General features: G+C 42.8%; 2 protein-coding genes across 8 annotated transcripts in view; one reads left to right on the plus strand and one right to left on the minus strand.

The window, feature by feature from the left end:
* AGO2 (argonaute RISC catalytic component 2) overlaps positions 1-1045 on the plus strand; it is a 134015-nt gene extending 132970 nt beyond the window's left edge. For all 6 annotated transcript variants that reach the window (XM_077166705.1, XM_077166704.1, XM_077166706.1 and 3 more), the window contains one exon: positions 157-1045. In XM_077166705.1, the coding sequence (XP_077022820.1) occupies positions 157-265 (109 nt within the window). In that variant the 3' untranslated portion in view covers positions 266-1045. The remainder of the gene's footprint in view (positions 1-156) is intronic.
* Positions 675-18904, minus strand: CHRAC1 (chromatin accessibility complex subunit 1). Of its 2 annotated transcripts, XR_013178154.1 has the most exons (4): positions 18624-18904; positions 16901-17027; positions 8430-8529; positions 675-856 (listed from the first exon to the last, which is right to left on the minus strand). XR_013178154.1 is itself a non-coding variant. In XM_077166711.1 (3 exons), the coding sequence occupies exons 1-3, from the start codon at positions 18768-18770 to the stop codon at positions 16130-16132; spliced, it is 393 nt and encodes a 130-aa protein (XP_077022826.1). In that variant the 5' UTR covers positions 18771-18899; the 3' UTR covers positions 15597-16129. The 2 variants fall into 2 exon arrangements, 1 of the variants encoding a protein (XP_077022826.1); XM_077166711.1 differs by lacking the exons at positions 675-856; positions 8430-8529 and adding an exon at positions 15597-16248 and having other exon boundaries at positions 18624-18899.
* Positions 18905-19156: the final 252 nt, after the last annotated feature.

A 19156-nucleotide genomic window follows, 5' to 3' on the forward strand; every position in this document is an offset into this window, starting at 1 on the left:
TGAGTGGCAGGCCTGGGCACCAGGGCACGCGGGGCCCATCTTCTGGCATGGCTTCGTGTGTGCTCCCTCCAGTTCCCCACTTCCCTTGCCTCCCCCACACCCCTCCCCAGTATCTTTGCTAAGGCCTGTGCCCGCTTTCTCTCTGTGTTCCCCCAGTGCTGAAGGAAGCCATACCTCGGGGCAGAGTAACGGGCGAGACCACCAGGCGCTGGCGAAGGCCGTGCAGGTCCACCAGGACACGCTGCGCACCATGTACTTTGCTTGACATGTTTTAGTGTTTAGCGATTGTGTACTAAGTTGGATTCACATGAGACCAGCTACACTCAGACCAACAGCTGCCCAGCCCTTCCGTGACAGCCAGCATTGAACACGAGACATCTTTAATTATATTAGATCCTCCACTTTCCAGAATGCCTTCCGTCCCAGATTTCAACTTGGATTTTGAACTGCAGACCTGTATGAGACCCCATTGTTGTAGGAAATATGGTTTGCCAAAATCTATAAGCTGCTTATTAAAATAGAGTCCCATGTTTCCTAAAATCTCCTAAAACCAATCTATGAACTCAGGGCTTTAAAACATTTTTAATTTATTTGGTCATTCAATTTACTTGTTTTTAACACATGATTCTCTATGAAATTGATGGGCTCAAACTCACGATTGGTGTTTTAAAGCCTTGAACATTCTGATGTCGTCACTAAAGTTTCTTTGAAAGCGATATCCTGGTGTGCTGCTGGCACCGCTTGTGCGGCCCACCCGGGTTCCATGGCAGTGGCTTGTACACAGGTGTCTCTTCTGCCTGCGCCAGCCTTTCCCTCAGCTCGAAAGAAGGGGTGGTGGCAGGAGATGGGCCACGTGCTGCAACATTCAGAAGTCCAGAGAGATTGGCAGATAAGTGCCATTTTAGTAGAAAATTATTTAAAAAAAAAAAAAAAGACAATATACAGACAGTCTAATCATAAGATTTGTCCTGTAGGACTGTGACATTTTATTTTCCAAAGTTTCTAAAGAATACGGGTCTGTGGTGATAAATACAGTACAATCCTTTTTCACTGTTATGTCTTTAATGTAAAAGAAAAATATATATCTGGTTTGCAGTATTAACGTGGTAGATAGGCGCTGCTCATTTTATTTACCCGGAGGAGTTTCTCATGGTGGGTCTAGGAGAGCCCCGGCTTGTGGTTCCTGCAGCTTGAGGTCAGGAATATGCAATTGGCCAAGGTGGCGGGCAGCCACCCCTCGGTGTAGATTTGTAGCTGCGAAGGGGGAGGGTTTCCAGAAAGGCCCTTCACGCCCGCCCCAACCCAGTGGGGCGCTTGGCCAACCTAGCACCGTGGACCGCGGTCGTGGGAGTCAAATTTGCGTGGCAGAGCGCACCGCTCTCCCCGCACAGCCTCGTTAGGCAAGTTTCATAGGATCTGTGCGCGGTCACCAGAGAGCTGGGGTGGCACGGGAGCACACCACCAACCACGGCTGCGGTCGGGCCCGCTGTGGACCTACCGTTTGTGCTCCTGGGGAAGGGAGCCAGCGGGCAGGAGGTGGCGGCGCCTGCGGGGTCTGCTCTTACGCTCTCTGGTGGAGCGTCGGGGCGGTGTTCAGGAAAGGGGCCGCTGTGCTGTGCTGTGCTGCTCTCCCGGGAGGCCCCTCTGCCCTCGCGGCACTTACCTCTGGCACTGTGGTGCCCCTGCCGGAGGGCGGGCGGGCAGGGAGACCCACGGGGCGCTGCCATTGGTGAAGTTAGATGCTCAGAGTGGTGTGTGTGTGTCCGCGTATGTGCGTGGGTGTCTTATTAATGGCATTAGTCTCTTCTTGCTGTATCTTTGTGTGTGTGTGTGTGTGTGTGTCTTTTTAAATGACAGAAGCCTCTGCTCTAAGAAATGTTGCAATTCCCTGTTTTATTGGCAAGTGGCACTTTCTCCTGTTTTCAGAAGGAGCGTTCAGGCTAAATAGGGACTCTTTTTTTTAACAATAAACTCTCAGAATCTGAAATTAGGTTACTTTTCAGCCATTTTTGGAATCATCGAGAACTGCACGTCTCCAGGGTGTGGGTTCCCTGCCTGCAGCCGGCTCTTGGTGGGGATGGTCGTGGGGAGGGATGGGGTGGCGCTTGTTGAAATGCAGATTCCTGGCCCTCACCAAGACCCTTCTGAATCAGGTTTGTCAGAACCCAGTGGCTGGCAGTTCTGGGGCCCACTGACCTCCTGGCTTTCCCTAGAGCGCAGAGGGAGCAGCAGGGGGACCCAGCAATAATGTTTGGAGATGCTTTTCAAAGCTAGTACCTAGGCTGGCAGAAAATTAGACCTGTACTTAAAAAAAAATCATTTTAGGGAAAAGTTTGCTTTTTAGTGGGCTGAAGTACTTTGAGAAAGGTACTTTTTAAAGCCCTATACTTGTTTTATAAAATTTTTATACTAAAAATATTAACAGACCAAATGTCTCCAGTTGGGTTAACCACATGTCTTTATCCATGCCTGATACAGAGTTCAAAGAGCTGTAATTACAATTTCTCAGGTAAATAGTTGTTTCCCCGAAATTCTACCACTCCCCATTATTAGGATTTATTCCCTAATAATGAAGGAGAGCCCCAACACCAATGCTTTCTTCATAAATCTTAAGACAGCATAAGACCTTGAAGTGTAGTTGAGTAAATCCAAGCCATGTTTACACAGAAGCCAACAGGTGGGCGTTCCCCACCCATCTCTGTGTGTGCTTGCGCATTAGGGTTTGGGGGGGCCTGCCCCAAGGGGCTCCAGGCAGAGCTTCCATGAGGAGCACCGTCTCTCCCGAGGTGTGGCCCATTCACATTCCAGGGCGCCTGACCCCTGGCTGCGCCTCCAGCCCACTGTTAAGTAAGCTGTGCCTTGCTTCAAGCAAACTGGAGGTGAACATTGTGAGGTATGAATTGGGATTTACTCAAAAGAAAACTGGGATTTATCTCATCTCTTTAAAAGAGGCCTCCCTCTTGGATTCTTATACTGGCCCTCGTTCTAGTGTCTTATAAAATTCACTTTTAAAATAGCTTACATTCGTCCTTTCCCCACTCTGTTGCTTTGGATCAGCTCCCTCTGCAACAACTCGGCTCCTTCTGTAGTCCCACTCTGTGTGAGAGCTCTTTGGTCCTGCTAAGACACCGTGAGTTTTGGGTGCATTGTGAGCTCAGATTTTCCTAGTTCAGAGAAACATTTTAAAACTGGGCATACCTGTGCTTTTAGAAAGGGGTTTTATTTTTGTTTCGATTTTTTTTGCTTTTCCCTGTTTTGCAAAGTCTTTGCATATACATTTTTGATACTACATTTTCGGGTTCGCCTTTTCTTTTAGAGATTATGTTGCTTTTTGGCAGTGTCCACACACTGCCATGAGGAGGATTCTCCTTCAGAACGAATGTTTGCACTCTCTAAAACCACGGAAAGCCCACGGCCAGTGTGCTGACCTGCCCTGCGAGGGAGCTGTTGGAGTGGAGAGGGACTTCCCTGCTGTTTGAGGCTGGCCGCAGTCACTGTTTTCCCTGGTGTTTACTGGGATATTGAGCACTCATTACAGAAGACAGAGCAAGTTCAGTTCCTGCAGGGGGTGGGGGTGGTCACTGTTGTTATTATGTGTTATTTGTATTGTTGTTAAATGCAAACAATTTGCTATTTATTTTTTCCTTTCTGCCCTGTTGGATTTGGCCTATGTGGATATTTTCGTGCATGTGGTACCTAATGAATATGATAGAAATTATTTCCCCTCAGTTTTTATAAATTACGTAATGTTTACCTTCAAGTTTGCAGGATGATTTATTTTTGAAAGCTGCAAATAGTAATTTTTCTGGAAGAATTGTTTTTCTTATATATGCAGCAATGTAATTTTACATTGATCTGCGGATGATTTAAATTTTATTTTTTCAAAGTCGTTTTTCAGTCGAATTATATATTTGATACAATATGTTATGGGTAGACCAGCCAAGCATCCCCAGGGTGGTCTCTGGGGGCCAGGGTGGCAGCTCTGGTCCCCTGTTGCCATGGTAGCACTTGGCTTGTGACCTGGACCCATCAGAGCCTGGGTGGCGTCCTTCACGATGACTCAGATCTGCTGGGCAGTTAAGAGAACTCTTCATGGGCATTTTCCTATCCCTAAGGCAGTTCCTTCAAGGGGGGCTTTAGAAGTCGACATCACCCAGATAGTGGACAATCCCAGTGGCCCAGACAAGCCATACGACATTTTCCTGTGACCTCTCTTTGACTTGTCTCACGCTCATGAGAAAAGGAATGTAAAATAGACACTTCCTCAGTGTTCATACGCCTCACTTTCAGAATGCAAATGTTTTATTTATATCTTAAGCCCCACCCCAAAGGAACTGAGAATACTCTCCCTGGCAGCCACCATGCCAGCAGTTCCGGCTGGATGTAGATGCAGTGCACTCGTGGCTTTTGTAATGTGGGTGTCTGTGTGCGCTGAAGCCCACTCGCTGACTTTTTTGTAAGGAAACTTTTCAACTCAAATTGCACTGATTTTTTGACAACTTCCTTTTTATTATGTCCAACTTTGCATCTGCTGTACTTGTTTGAAAAGATTGTAAATAGATTTATGATAGCAGAAATGATATGACTACCACACACTGCTTTGTCTTGGTGCCAGCTGCCCGTGTTTCAGTATTACGTGTTCAGTTGTGTGGACCTGTTAACTGTGCTCTTCTCTGCAGCTTTGTGCCTGTCGGCTACTCATGAAGGACAAATCAGCTTTGTTTTCTTGTTTTTCTGTAGATGCTCTCCTCTTGAGATCTGAAAATTGATTTTGAGAGGATTGATTGTAAATCTTTCAACACTTTTTTGGTCTGCTTACTTCCTTGTCGTTCGTGATGGCTCCCTAAAGCATTTTCTCCTCATTCTATCCAGCATTTAACAGTGTGGATAAGAAGCATCTGTGGCCAATGTCCATAGAACGTGAGGGGCCGGTGCTTCTCCTTGTCAGCCTCATTGTAAAGCCACATGACCATGTGTGTGCTTCACCCCGAGATGCTAGAGAGAGCTGCAACCCAAGGCCCTCCTTGTGTGACTCATGGCTTTGCTAGATTAGAAGTATGTACTCCAGCCCCATGTGTGTTTGGTTGTGCTACCAAGTCTCAGAAACAGAAAGGAGTATTTAAACCCTGCACTGGTCCTCTGTGTGTGCCAATCTCACAGCCATTGCGGTTCCCTCCCTTATGCTTCTTTGGTTATGTTTTGCCATTTTATTGTCTAAAGTGAATGTATTGGTTTACCCAAATCACTACAGAAAGTGGTTTCTAAATACCTTTCAGACAAAAAAAATGCAGATAAAGGCTACCTCTGAATTCTCAATAGATTCATGTTTGCTCTTAAGCTTAGCGATCCACACTGAAAATAGCCAAAATGTTACCTGAATAAACTGAATTGTGAACATCTATCTCTTCAGTACTGGCTTGAAAATCTGTGTGCCATAGTGGGACGCCTGGGCGGCCCCTTCTTCCCTAAGAGGACTTGCAGAGGCCAGTGCAGATGCAGCAGAAGGCTTTTCTCCCCAGACTGTGAGCACCTCTGCACAGTGAAAAATGTGCCCAATGACTTTCACTTGACTGTCCGAAACACGAAAGCACTTTTTTTTTCCTGCTTTGCTTCCCAGTAGGTTGAAAGTGGCTCCCTCTGATCTTCTCCCTTTTTCTAGTTTGTCAAATCCTGGCAGTGCTCAAACACCAACTCTTTCTAGTAACTGTGCAAGTAACACGTTAATAGCCACCTGGGTTTGAAAGACGATGCAGATGTAATTGACCTTTGATTTTGGAACCTTGAGTTAATATCACTTCCTGCTAAGGTTTGAAAGCAAAACATTCTGTTCAAACCATGGTCTTTTATTTGCAAGAAGCATCAGGGCCACAGCTGGTGTCTTGAGGCAGAAGTCCCTGCTAGTGGCACACTGGAGGCCCCACTGCATGCTAACTCCAAGGCATCCTGTACCATGAAAGTTAGTTTAGGCCCTGAGCACCCCTCCTTCTGATTAACTACTTTGCTATTAGAAATGTCACTTACCCACACACTGTACCATGGGTCCGACATGTTACACTCTGCCTCCTTCACTTCTTTCTTTAGATTCCTTGTGTTCCATAATCTTCAGCAGTTTAGCATTTGCTCCAAATTACCTCCTTGAGTTTGCTCTGGCACTGAGGGACAGGTGGATGGTTTTGCGATTGCAGACACTGGTGTGTGTGTAGGTGGTTCTGTTCTTACGCTGGATGTGTAGACACTGATTTTGGCAAGGAGAGGTCCCCAGTACATCATAACCTAAAACTAAGACTTGCTTTGCCCCTGTTGTTGAGGGTTCTTACACTCTTATGCCATGGGGTGTGCTTTAATTACAAAAGAACTAATTCTTTTTCTTGCAAGTAACCTTTGCAGTCTTTCTAAGAATGTTTTTAAATTCTGTGATCATTGCTCTGTGCACACACACCGCCCCAAGAAGTGTGAATGTTTAGGGGGTGGTGCCTGCAATGCATGCTAAGCTGCTGCAGAGGCTACTTTGGGTCCTCTGGTTTTGGGTCTGTCAAGTCCTTTGGCCTTGGATTTGGGGCCAGAATTCGGTACAGGGTTTTTCAAAGGATACTGTTACCATGGGCTTTCTCTGTGATTTTGGTCCTTGAGCTGTTGGCTTTTTCATATGCATCTCTGAAACCCTAGGCTGGGCCTCTTCCACCATCTGTGCGTTTATGAAAGATTTTTCATAAATGAGAAGTGAAGATTACTGGTGCTTTTGTGAACACTTTCCTGTTTTATGGATTGATGTGAAAGTCTAGATGTGTTAGGTCTCTAAATGTCCTTGGTGGTTTGACTGAAGGGTTTTTGGTGGGTGGAGGAGGTTGAATTGTCTGTTGAAGACCTCCTTGGATTAAGTAAAAGTTAAAGCTCAAACACCAAATATAATCTCTCCCCACACATGCACCCCCATCCCAAGTGCCTCCAGAAATCAGATGCTGAGGCCTCCCCATTCAGTGCTTTCTCAGTCTTTAAAGTCCTTATGACCAGGGAGTTGACCCCAATAAAACTCCACCATACCTGGCTGGCTGCCTGGCCCTTAGGCCTCACCTGACAGGTGTTCATAGAGTCCGAGGTTCCTCTGAATTCTGGAGATGATATGAACATCCCAGAGAGAGGCAAGAGAGGCAGCCCCTCCATTCAAAGCACCAGGTGAGCACCAGACCACTCTGTAGTCTCCAGCTGTTCAGCCTGAGTGTGTGTGGGAGACCTTCTCAGCCCCATGCCTTTAGAAGTCAGGCCGTCATTTTCCTCTGTGAGTCATTTTGGGCTGTATTCATGTTGGCAAATGAAGCTGTACCATTCCACAGTCAATCATGGACCTTCTGCCTTGGAAGCCACTTTTGCTCCTGAGCTCCTGCCTTTATAAACTGTGATGCTGGGCTCAGTCTGGGGACGGTGAGTGAGGCCCACTGTCTCGTTTCACCTGTGTGATTTCTCTCATGCCCCGACTAAGGCCCATGTCTTTGTCAGGCATTGATCGTAAGCATCGGCAAAACTGGTGGCTTTGTTCTCTCAGTCGCTCGATGACAATATTTATTGTAATGGAATTACATTTTTAAAAGGAATTAGAATCATATCTTTATAAAATGCTTGTGAAGTCCTCAGATGTAAGGTGCTATTGAGTCCTGTTCTTATTTTGGAATGCTTTAGTTACTGTTGCTTTGCTTTGTGACTGTGGGGGGGAATTGCTTACATAGGTGTGGGTGTTAGCTTGCGCCATTCACATAGGACTCCGATTTTGGCATACCTAAAATAAAATTTGTATCTCTGTTTGTCAAGTCAGGTATTTAGCAGTTTCTTGGCTTATGGTCTAATTAAAATCAGCTTTCCCTATCAGGGATGATTTTATTTTATTGGTCTTTATTTGAAATAGGTAAAGAAGATCATTTTGATGCCCCCCCCCCCCATCACTTCTCTCTTCCCAGACCCTCTCCATGGCAGAGGTGTGAGTTCCAGAGAGGATAACGTTAACAAATTCAGTTCCTCTTCATAGTCAAATGTACAAAATGTGACTGAAACCCTGGAAGTGTATAGGTTAGCATTAAACTGAAATTCCAGACCTGAGTTTGATGGTGGATTTTAGTGTCACCGTTGAAAGTATAAATTCATGTTTTATAACAGGAGGGAAGTGAGTTTTACTGCTTAAAAAATTTTAAGAGAATAATTTTAAGTTTCTGTGCAGCAAAGTGGCTACTCATGAAATAAGAGAATGTAATGACTAAATCCAGATTTTTTTTCTTACCACTGGTACACTTCAGATTACTTACCTGATATGCATCGAAGGGTCTTAACCCTTAGTTTTTATCAATTTTTCTAGTTTTATTTTTATAAAATAATTGAAAAAGAACCAAAAATGAACTCAAGAGTTACATAAGTGGATCTTGTCCCTTCTTAATTTTCCCTACCTTAAAAGCAGCAGCACAATCCCAGGGCCACAATTCAGGTGGCACCCTGTTGTCCGGCATCAAGGCCCGGCTGCTGGGCTCTGAATCCATGGCATCAGTGCTGAGGAGGCAGAAACCAGACAGCGCTGTTTTATAAAATCAACAGTTCCTGTATAAAACTATTAGTTGTATACATCGGCCTCTCTGTATAATTCTTCATTTACTACCTGAATCGTATGATTAATTATAAAATTATAGTACCTGCTAACCACAATTCTGAGGCTTCATGTCATTGTCTTTAGTTGAAGACCATTCTGTGTGTCTTGAGGATGTCAGTGCTTGCATGATGCTATGTGGTAAGGCCACTTTAAATTAAGCCTTAATCAGATGTTAAATTTATAAGTTTCAGAGTATGCAAAAATATTAGGCCAAGCAAGTTTAAACTGTTCAGACCAAGATGCTATGATAACACAATGAGTCTTTTCTCCGGAGTTAAAAAGGGAAACTTGTAGTGCTGTAGCACTCTGCCCCCACCCCACTGTCTCCCCACCCTCCCTCTCTCAGGTCTGGCTTGGTTGTTGCCATTCCTCAATGTAAATGGACCATTGTGCATTTCTATGGCAGTCAGTCAAAAAGACCTGTTCTCAAAGTCTTCAGACTTTTTCAGGGTTAATTTTAATTTTTTTTTTCCTCCAGTCTGAGATTTATTTATGGCTGATGGAGAATGTGATTTGGGCATAAATCTTGGCAAACCTGCTCACGTTTTAAGCTTTTTTCAAGTAGTGCCACCTGTCATTGCTTCTGCATATGATTAAAATGGATTTTTGTTTTTGTAAAAGTATTTTAAATTTAGAGATAAATGGAGGGGACCCAGCTTTCTTTACAATGTGGATCTACCTCAGTTAAACAGTTGGGTGCTATTTACTGAGTCTGTCAAATTAAATTGGAAAAAGTAACCAAACAGTGAGCTATAACTCCACATGAAGCTTGAAATTGTAATTTCTGTTTATTTAATATTTTATTTATTTCGTGCCTTTTGTGTTGAATCCTAATGCATTGAAAAAAAATCAGTATAAAAATTAAATATTTTATGTTGAAAGTGGGGAGAAAAGCCCAATTGACCATGAAATTTGATATTTTCCCCCACCCAATTATAGTAGAATCCCAACTACCCTCTTGTGAAAAAGAAACAAAAACCAATATATATATATACATATATATATGTGTGTGTGTGTGTATATATATGTATATATATACATATATATATAAAAAGAGATTTAACATTTTACAAACAATAAATTCCAAACTCTTCTATGCATATATTTATAGCTACTGCTTCATATTCTGTGCCAATGAAGGGGAGGCACCCCACCCCCCGCCCCCCCAAAAATCACAAACTCTTACCACTGCTTTTGTAGCCATTCATGCCCCCCCCCCTCCTCTGGCATGTTTCCTAGGAGTTTATTTCCTAAGCAACAAATGGACTGTTGTTGATTTCATCTCTCCTGACCCACCTGGCAGAGGTGCTAATGACCATGGGCAGATAGGGGGGAGAGAGCAGGTGGCTGGCTCGGGGGCAGGAGGACTGCATGTAGCAGCAGCCCCAGGGTCCCCCCAAATTAGAAAAGCTTTATGGCAGGTGAGAGAGGTAAGTAGGAGATTGATGACTTTCCATGCTTTTATATTTGGCAATTTACAATTCTAGACTTTTCCTACTATGGTGATCTTTTCTTACTTAATTCTTTGGAGGTGACACAATATTTTGGAGTCTTAAGAATTTGATTTTATAACAATGAGAAATCTAAAAATTTTGGGATCTTTCCTGTAGTATATAGTTTTACAATTTTAAAAAGGTCTCTGAATTTTACAAGAGAACCAACATTCCTTAGTGGCAGAACTTTGAAAGTTGATTTGGGAGACTTTTTGCTGCAGGATCTCAAAAGAAGGGGATGATTCTAGTTAAATGTTTTTAATTTTTTAACTTCCATCAGGTCAATACTTAAGCTATATTTTGTAAAGAGTAAATCATCCTTTAATATGCTGCATATAAAGATCAGCGTTGTTGCACTTTCTCAGTAATAATAAATGCCCTACAATTGGCTCACCAGGAAGCATTTTGTTTTTAACCTAACAGGAGTACTTTGGGGCAGGTGATTAAATTTATATAGGTACCTCAAGAAAAAGAACCTGAATATGCTGCATTTTGTTTCTTTAGCTTTTTACAGGTAGCATTTTGTTTAGCCTTTATTATTTTGTTTAGATAAATGCTTTCTGGACCCCAATAGATTGTTGAAAGAAATTTTAAAGTTACTCTTGTAGGAATATGGTATCCTTTTTTTCTCTTTCTTTTTTTTTTTTAACTTACTGCAATATATGGTTCAAAGGTTGCCCTATATTATACTTTACCCAGATAGACCTGAGGAAAAGGATACTATGTTTATAAGCAGACAATAATGTTCAAATCCTTTCTGTTCATGCTGCTTTCTTAATTTTCTCCATGTCATCAAGAAGTTAGATAACTTATTTTTAAGTTCAAACTTAAAAATCATGGCATTTTAATGTTTTCAACACAGACCTCACTAAATTATTATTGAGTAAGTAGCATGATCCTAAAGGTATTGGGGACATCGGGCAGCCCAGCCAACGTGGTCGCTCTGAAGAGCCAGTCTTCACATTTCTTCATCCCCTAGCACTCGCCCTAAAACTGAACCCATGGGGAGTGGTCCTGATTGACAGAAGATAAACTGGTGAAGAAAGCTAAAGGCTGAGACACTGAGCATCTATTGTCGTGTTTAAGCTTAGCTGGGTCCTTTCAAATTTGTTTTACAGCTTCTAGGTTTAGTAGTTTGCACTATTTTTGCAATAAATTCATGGAAAACCTAACAGTTACTTGTTTTGTTTCTTACTGTGTGTATATAAACTAATACTAAAGGTTTGGCATAGTGTTTTTTCACCTCCTTACATATCCCTTAACATGCACAGAATGCTGTAAATCTGATAAAATATGATGTGAATGATATTTTATAAAGTTATTTTGTATGGTGTCATTTTGTTTTGCCTCATAGTATGTCAGCAAAAAATAAAATAAAATTCCTCATATTTACAGCTGCCTCTTCCAAACATCTTCAGTTACTCATGTATTTATTTGGGTATTTCCTTCGGCACAGGTGAAGAATTCTAGGCTTTCCAAGGTGGGCGCATGCCTTCAATAACAGACATCTAGAGCCCTGTTTTAAACACAGTGGGCCTATTCCTTAAAAAATGTAGACTCAACAGATTTAGGCATCACTCCCTGAGAATTCAGGGCTGGATAGGAATGTCCAGGAATGAGCTGGACAAGGATGAGAAGAATAACTGGTATCAGAGATGACTTGAGTATTTCCACTCTAGCAGCCATGGAGAAAAGATGTGTAAAGCCAGTTAGTTAGACCCAGCCCTGTGAAAAGCTTCGTGTTCCACAATGAGTGTGGCAATCAGAGCTGACCCCATCCAGGGTCTTGGCTCTTCTGGCCTAGTTTTAAACACATCAGTGCTGCTCGGAGATCCAGGCAGCCTCACACCAGCTAGGCTGTTTTTGACAACTGCTATCTATACTGAAAAGAATGTGTGGTCTTGAGAAAGGAGGGTTGGTTTAGGAAAGCCTAAAGATGGCTAAAGATCATTGGATATACATCGTTGCTAAAACAAGCCACAGTTTTGTCCTAATTTAAAGCTGTTTTATGGTTTTAAGAATAATAAGAATTCGTTATAGCAAATGTGAAAATTCAGATAAACATGAAGGTAATTACTCAACATTAATGGCATATTTTGTTCCAGTCTTTTTATAGGTGTAACAAATTTATTTGCAAAACCAATTTGAAGTTCTTTTTTTCCTTTACGTAGATTTGACCAGGTATTTCTTAATACCCAAAACTACCAAAAAACCCTTTGTGGCCCATTTGAACTGCTAATCAAGATTGGAAGAATCTATAGAAACTGATGATAGCTTTTAAGAAGTCCACACTAGTGGTAGGATCTACAACAATATCCTTATTTAATGTTTGTGACCTGACCTTAAAACATGGTCGGTGTTTCACTGTCACTCACTGGCTAATCAGAGCTCATGATCTGATTGGAAAGACCAAAATTTAAAGGCAGTCAGTCTATAGTGTTACATAGTTAAGACTTTAGAAATGGCTCCCTGATCAGAAGATGTACATGGGATGTTTATGTACCATATAGGATGAAACCACTTCAGTGGGAATGGAAGGCTGATAAGTAGTAGGATATAAAGTAGCTTAAGATCAATGTCAAGGACCTTGAATAACAAGGTAAGTATTCCACAGATACTGCGGAGTGATGACAGTTTTTAAAGCCTAATGGTACTTCATAATGGTCTGGGATTTGAGTCCCAGCTCCACCATTTTCTAGATGTGCTTTGGATGAGTTTCTTAACTTGAGCTTCAATTTCCTCTGTTATAAAATGTAGATTCTTACTATTCAAGTTGTAAGGAATATATGAAAATGTACACAATGCACATAGAAGAGGTTCAGCCATGGTGGCTACTTGAATATCAGCTATTTTTAACACTTCTGACCAGGAGCAGATTTATCTTCATAAGATTGTTCTGATAATCTGAGAGTAGTGTGCAAGATGGAAAGAAGACAGAAATGATAAAGATTGTGACAAAACAGTACAGAAGCTACTGTAACAGTCTAATGCATGGCTCAAGGAGGAACCAAGAAGGATAACAGCTCTCTAAGTAACTGTCATCTAAAGTGCTTATGGTAGCTTAAGGATACTTCAGGAACCAGTTAGTATTTTTCCTTCGGATTTATTAACAACGTATTTATTACTGCAGGTATAGAGATTGGAAGCCAAGCCCAGCACTAAAAAGAAACTGACACAGGTCTTTGTGACTTTGGGTTTGGCGTTGAGTTTTTAGATATGACGAAAAGCATGATCCACAAAAGAAAAAAAATGAACTGAATTTCCTCAAAATTAAAGGATATAGCTCTTTGAAAAATGTGATTTAAGAGAATGAAAAAAGCCACAGACTGGGAGAAAATATTTGCAAATCACGTATCTGGCAGAAAACTTGAATTCCGAAGATATAAAACTCAACAAAAAGAAAACAGCCCAAGAAAAAGAGGCAAAAGATTTAGACACGACATCAAAGAAGACAGAAAGGTTGTGTTTCAGTTTTAATACTGGCAGATTGAAATATCCCAGAAATAGGACAGCTTTTGAGAAAGAGAATTTAAGTTACAAGTTTACAGTTATAAGGCCATAAAAATGTCCAAACTAAGGCATCCAGAAAAAAATAGTGACTAAAGAAAGGCCGATGTCTGTCACATGGGAAAGGCACACGGCTGGTGTCTGCTTTTCCTTGTTCCTGGTTCCATTTCTTCCAGCTTCGTATGCCAGTGGTTTCATTTCTAAGCATCTGTGGGCCTTCACATAGCTCCTCCAGGACACAACATGGGAAAGCAAATACACATGGTGATGTCTGCTGGGTTCTGCATCTGCAAATGTCCATGTCTGGCGTCTTCTCTGTCAGCACCCCAAGCATCTCCAAATTTTTATATCTCTGTCAGCTTTGAAGCAACTGTGTTTTCTCCAAAATGTCTCCCCCTTTAAAGGACTCCAGTAAACTAATCAAGACCCACCTTGAATGGGGGAATGGCTTCTCCATCTAATCAAAAGGTCTCACCTGTAATTGAGTAGGTCAGCCTCCATGAAAACAATCTAATCAAAGGTTCCACCCTAACCAATGGGTCTGGCCCCACAAGATTGGGTCATGATTAAAAGAAAATGGTTTTTCTGGGGTACATAACAGTTTCAAACTAGTGCAGGTGGCAAATGAAGATACTCAACATTGTTAATCTCTAAAGAAATGCAAATAAAAACCTACACCTACTAGAATGGCTAATTAATAAAACTAAATCTGATACAATTGTTGCAGGGGATGTAGAATTGGAATCCTGCATGGCCGATGGGAAGGCAAAATGGTACAGCCCCTTTGAAAACAGTCTGACAGTTTCTATAAACAAACAATTCTACTTGTAGGTATTCACCCAAGTGAAATGAAATCCTATGTTCACACAAAAACCTATATACAAGTGTTTAGAAGACTTCATTCGTTATCATCAAAACCTATTAACAACCCAAATGGAGAAGTATTCATTCATCCAGGGAATGGATAAACAGATTGATATATCTGTACAATGGTGTTAGCATTAAAAAGGAATGAACTAATATATACAACGTGGATGTATCTCAGATGCATTATGCTAAATATTAAAGAAGCCAGACTCAAAGGTTAAACACTGTATGATTCCATTTTATGAAATTCCAGAAAACTAGTCTATATTGCCTGTGAGCTAGGAAAAGTTTTTTTATTTTTTAAATGGTAGCATGTGAAAACCATACAAAACTTAGACTTAATGTCCAGAAATAGTTAAGAAAAAAAAAAGTATCCACATTAATTCCTTTATGTATTGTCCATGGCTGCTTTCATGTCATATGGCGTACAAAGCCTAAAATATGTACTATCTGGCCTTTCTGGGAAAAGTTTGCTGCTGTGGTGGGGGCAGAGGATAGCTGGGTGATTGCTAGGATTCGACTGAAGGGTAGCACAAGGAAATCTGAGGTGGGATGGAACTGTTGCATCTTAATGGTGGTGGTGGTTATATGACTGTGCATTTGTCAAAATTCATAACTATATACCATAAAATGACTGCTGCTGTGTGTAAAATAGTTTAAAATAAATTTTAAAAAGCCAGAGGGAAAGAAAACATCTGTGGTTGATGGAACTGTTCTATATAATGCAGGCTCCATGATTATATGTTTGTAAAATATCACAGATTGGACATAAAAGTAGTGCTTCTGTTGCATATAAATTATACTTAATTTTAAAATACATATAAAGAAAGATACTGAGAAGAGCCAAACATGTACCCTATATTAAAAGATAAAAAATAGGGCTTATGGCCTTCTCTTGTGGACAGTAAAAACAACTGAGTATTTAAAAAAGAACAATAAGATGAAATATCTTTAATACACAAAATGTTTTTTAAGAACAATATGCTTATGAAAAAAATTTTTTGTAGTTGATAATTTTGACAGGATTTTTCTCTAGGAGTAAGAGTGATTGAAACATTTAAAAATCTTCCAAGACGTTAGAACAAGAGAGGACAACAGAGCAATAACTCCACAAAATACTTTACTGTAAAAATATATACAGAGCTTTAACAGAAAAGTATTATTACTTTATGGTAAAAGGGGGGTCAATATTTGAACAAATAGGAAAACAAACCTTGAAATGCAAAAATTCAAATTTAATGTACTGCCCCAAAACTATACATTTAGCTAAAACTGAGTCTTAGTTGTTTATCAGAACTAATTTCAAAATATACATATAAGAATTTATACAACTGATACTTAGAAAGTCTTCAAAATCCATCTGTCAATTAAAAAGCAAAGCTGCCTTTGCTGGTGATGACTGGGACCCTCTGTCAGAGACGCTGCTGTTGGGCTCCTCTGCCTTTGGCTGCTTACAGAGTGGGTGCATTAGATGCCCTCCCTTAACAGGGAAAGAATAGGAAAGAACACAGTCTACCTGAAGTTTCTGAAAAGTGGAGAGACGAAAGTCCCACAGGCTTTTTGGCTTCCTGGAGAGCAGTGCTGCTAATCCAGAAGGGTCCTCACCAGGCTGATTTTTAAAGCATTTATTTTTTGTTTAGGATTCGGCTTCATCGTCACTTTCGTTATCATTGTCCTCCTCCTCCTCGTCTTCTTCCCTCTTCTCTTTAAGCATTTTCAGGTATTTACTAGCTAAAATCTTCTTTGGCAATATATCTTAAAAACATAAAGCTTACGTCAGCAATTGGTTATGGTATTCATATGGATATGAATACATCGATGCAAATTTCAAAATGTCCTAGTTCCTGCACTGACCTCTAGAATAGGTCTCAAAACAGGACAATTGAGGCTATGTTTGTAGGTGAAACATCAGAGAAACTAGCACTGCCTCCTGACTGGTGCCAATGACCTGTTTCTAGCACATACCCTGGTGTTTCTCTATGCTGATGACCCTGCCCAACCTACCTGAGATGGGCTGGGTGGACCCAAAGGCAGACTTAAGCTCTTTTTAGCTACAGTCCTGTTACCCAGCAGCAAATATTATTTTCCCTGTTCTGGAACTCAGAACACCATACTGAGTATCCCTTTCCATAGCAGGGTGGATCCTGAGGGGGTGGGGTCTGCTAGGCTCACCCACCCGGCGAGCCACACATTCTTGTGCAGACTGTTGACTCCATTATTGGTCTAGAACCACATAACAAACATATTCAAACAGAAGACTGAAAACGTCTTCTTGTGCCAGGTCATGGTAAACTTTGGCACCTGGAGAAAGCACCAAAACGTCTATTTCAGTGAAAGCAGAACAGGAAAAAAAAAAGCTGTAAATTACTAAGCATTTTTTAACCAGAATGTTTCAAAGGCTAAATACCTTCAAGAAACTGAAAAGTTTCCGATCCCTCTGCGGTAGTTGATAAATCACTGTAAGTCAGTGCTTTCTTTTCTTTTCCACTGCCATGTTTGTAGGAATAGGTGGCAAGATACTGAACAAAGAGTTCCTTAAACAAAACAAAAAAGTAAAATGAAAGTAAGCTTTGAAAACTTATTATAGATAAAATTTAACTTTTTAATTACATTAAGTTTAGATGACTGAAAATTACTTTGGTTTCTCAAATTCAATTATAGGAAATCACTGGGGAAAAGAGAAACATGAGGTCAGAAAGAACGCAAGACCCTATCAAAGTTAATGGGGAAGCAGGCACTTCCTGAAAATTTAGTTTACATTTCTAACTTACAAAAAATATTTAGAAGTGATTAAGTGATGAATCATAAACGTTTAATGACCAATCTCTACACCTAAAGGAAGGAGCATGAGACATTCAAAAAGTGTTTGGGTCAAGGACACATTTTTAGTCATCTATCTAAATGCACTGTTTCTACCGGCTTACTAGATCTATAATAAAGTCAGCAACTTGAAGCTCAAAACTGGCACATCCTCATTTTGCCTAAACCATTTTCCTTATGCCAGGAACACATACATAATCCACAGACTGACCTAAAGCAACAATCTGAACTGAACCTCTCTCCCTCAGTTTTTATTTCGTATATTTTAATTCATCTAGTTCGTTTAATAAGGGATTAAAGAAATGCCTGCCTAAATCTTGGCTCCTTAATACTAACAGATGAAATTGTACAAGAAAACATCGAAATCCCAATATTACATGTGGAATGTGCAAATATTTTCCTGGGCTCTGAGTAATTACGGCTCTGGCAAAAAACAGGTACGAAACTTGTGGTTTCCCTCCCCCGCCTCTCAGCTCTAGTCCAGCATACTGTAGGGACACCGTGTCCCGAGCCAGAGGGACTGGAAATAGGAAGTAAGGCAAGTTAAGGCAATTAATACTACAGCTGAGGCACGGCCCAGCCTCCGAACAGGAAGTGTTCGGAGACCACAAGCAGCTCATCTATTTTTCACGGAATAGAGCACTAGGATAAATTGTAAAATTAAGCTGTGGGATGTTCTGCCTAGGAGATGTGGGGTGATCTGGGGAGCAGGTAGGCTCCCAGAACTCGCTGCTCGCTCCGTCTCTGATTCCGGGCGGCAAGAAAGTTTCAATTATTTACTTTTTAGTTTCTCTCCCAGAGGACTTGCGTTCTGGGGGCCGGCTCAATGGAATATGCCAGAGGACCGCCCAAGCGCGCCGCCACGGTACGAGAAAGGGTTCGCGGGCATTTCACGGATGTTTAGGGGGAGGTGGGGCTCCAGAACCGTGGAACAGAGCGGACACCGGCAAGTAACAGCTCTGCGGCTCGGAATACCCGGACACGAGAAGGCCCAGGGCCCAAGAAACCCGGGAGCGCGGTGGGCGGGGCGCTGGCGGGAGGGCACGGGAGGGCGCGCGACGGAGGGTGGCAGCCCCGCGGGCTGAGCTGGGCGCAGCTGGGAAGGGCGTGGGCGGAGCGTGCGGGCACCGGGGCGCGCGCCGGCGGGTGCAGAGGCAACTTGGAGAGGCGCGCGAGCCCGCGCAAAGAAGCTGGCGGCGCGCGGGCCGAAGAGAACCGGACAGCACAGCGGGACCCAGCGGGGCGGGGCGCGGCGGTTAGGGGGCGGTCTCCACCCCCGCCTCTCACTCCTTCCCCGCACGCAGCCTCACCGTAGCCTTGGCTGTGAGCACCAACGCCTCCTGGTTAATGCTGGACACCTCGGGAGAACTCTTCATGATGACCCGGATGCGGGACAGGGGCAGCGACACCAGCCGTTGCTCTCCGCATTTCTCTTTACCAACGACCACATCCGCCATCTTCCCGCCCCCTCCCCGCAGGCGGTAACCGCGGCTGACCCAACCGCGAGGCACGCCGCCTCCGCCGCGAGCGACGTGGCTGGCAAACAAAGTTGGGGCCGCGGAGCCGGCGTCCCGCTGCCCCGTGGGAGTTGTAGTGTCGGGGAGGTGCGGAACGGGAGCGGACTACAGGCTCCGTGATGCTCCGCGCCCGCCGCGCCTCTGCGCCTGCGCGGACTGTGCCTGCGGAGCGTCCGCGGACGCGCCTGGACCTTCCCCTTTGGGGCTCTCCCGCGTTCCTCACGGCTGGTGGTCGAGCGCGGGGATGGCGTGCCCGCAGCCAGAGAGCGCCCGCCAGCGCCTGGAGTACGCGGGGGCGAGTCTGGAGCCTGCTCACGGGACAGGCC

Source organism: Tamandua tetradactyla, chromosome 6, assembly GCF_023851605.1.
Source record: "Tamandua tetradactyla isolate mTamTet1 chromosome 6, mTamTet1.pri, whole genome shotgun sequence".
NCBI classification, from domain to species: Eukaryota; Metazoa; Chordata; class Mammalia; order Pilosa; family Myrmecophagidae; genus Tamandua; species Tamandua tetradactyla.

Excerpts from the sequence above, each read along its gene's own strand:
- CHRAC1 (XM_077166711.1), bottom strand. The coding sequence starts at position 18,770 with ATGGCGGATGTGGTCGTTGGTAAAGAGAAATGCGGAGAGCAACGGCTG. Across the intron at positions 17,028-18,623 it reads TGCTCACAGCCAAGGCTACG|GAACTCTTTGTTCAGTATCT; the intron begins GTGAGGCTGCGT and ends GTTTTGTTTAAG. Across the intron at positions 16,249-16,900 it reads AACTTTTCAGTTTCTTGAAG|ATATATTGCCAAAGAAGATT; the intron begins GTATTTAGCCTT and ends TATGTTTTTAAG.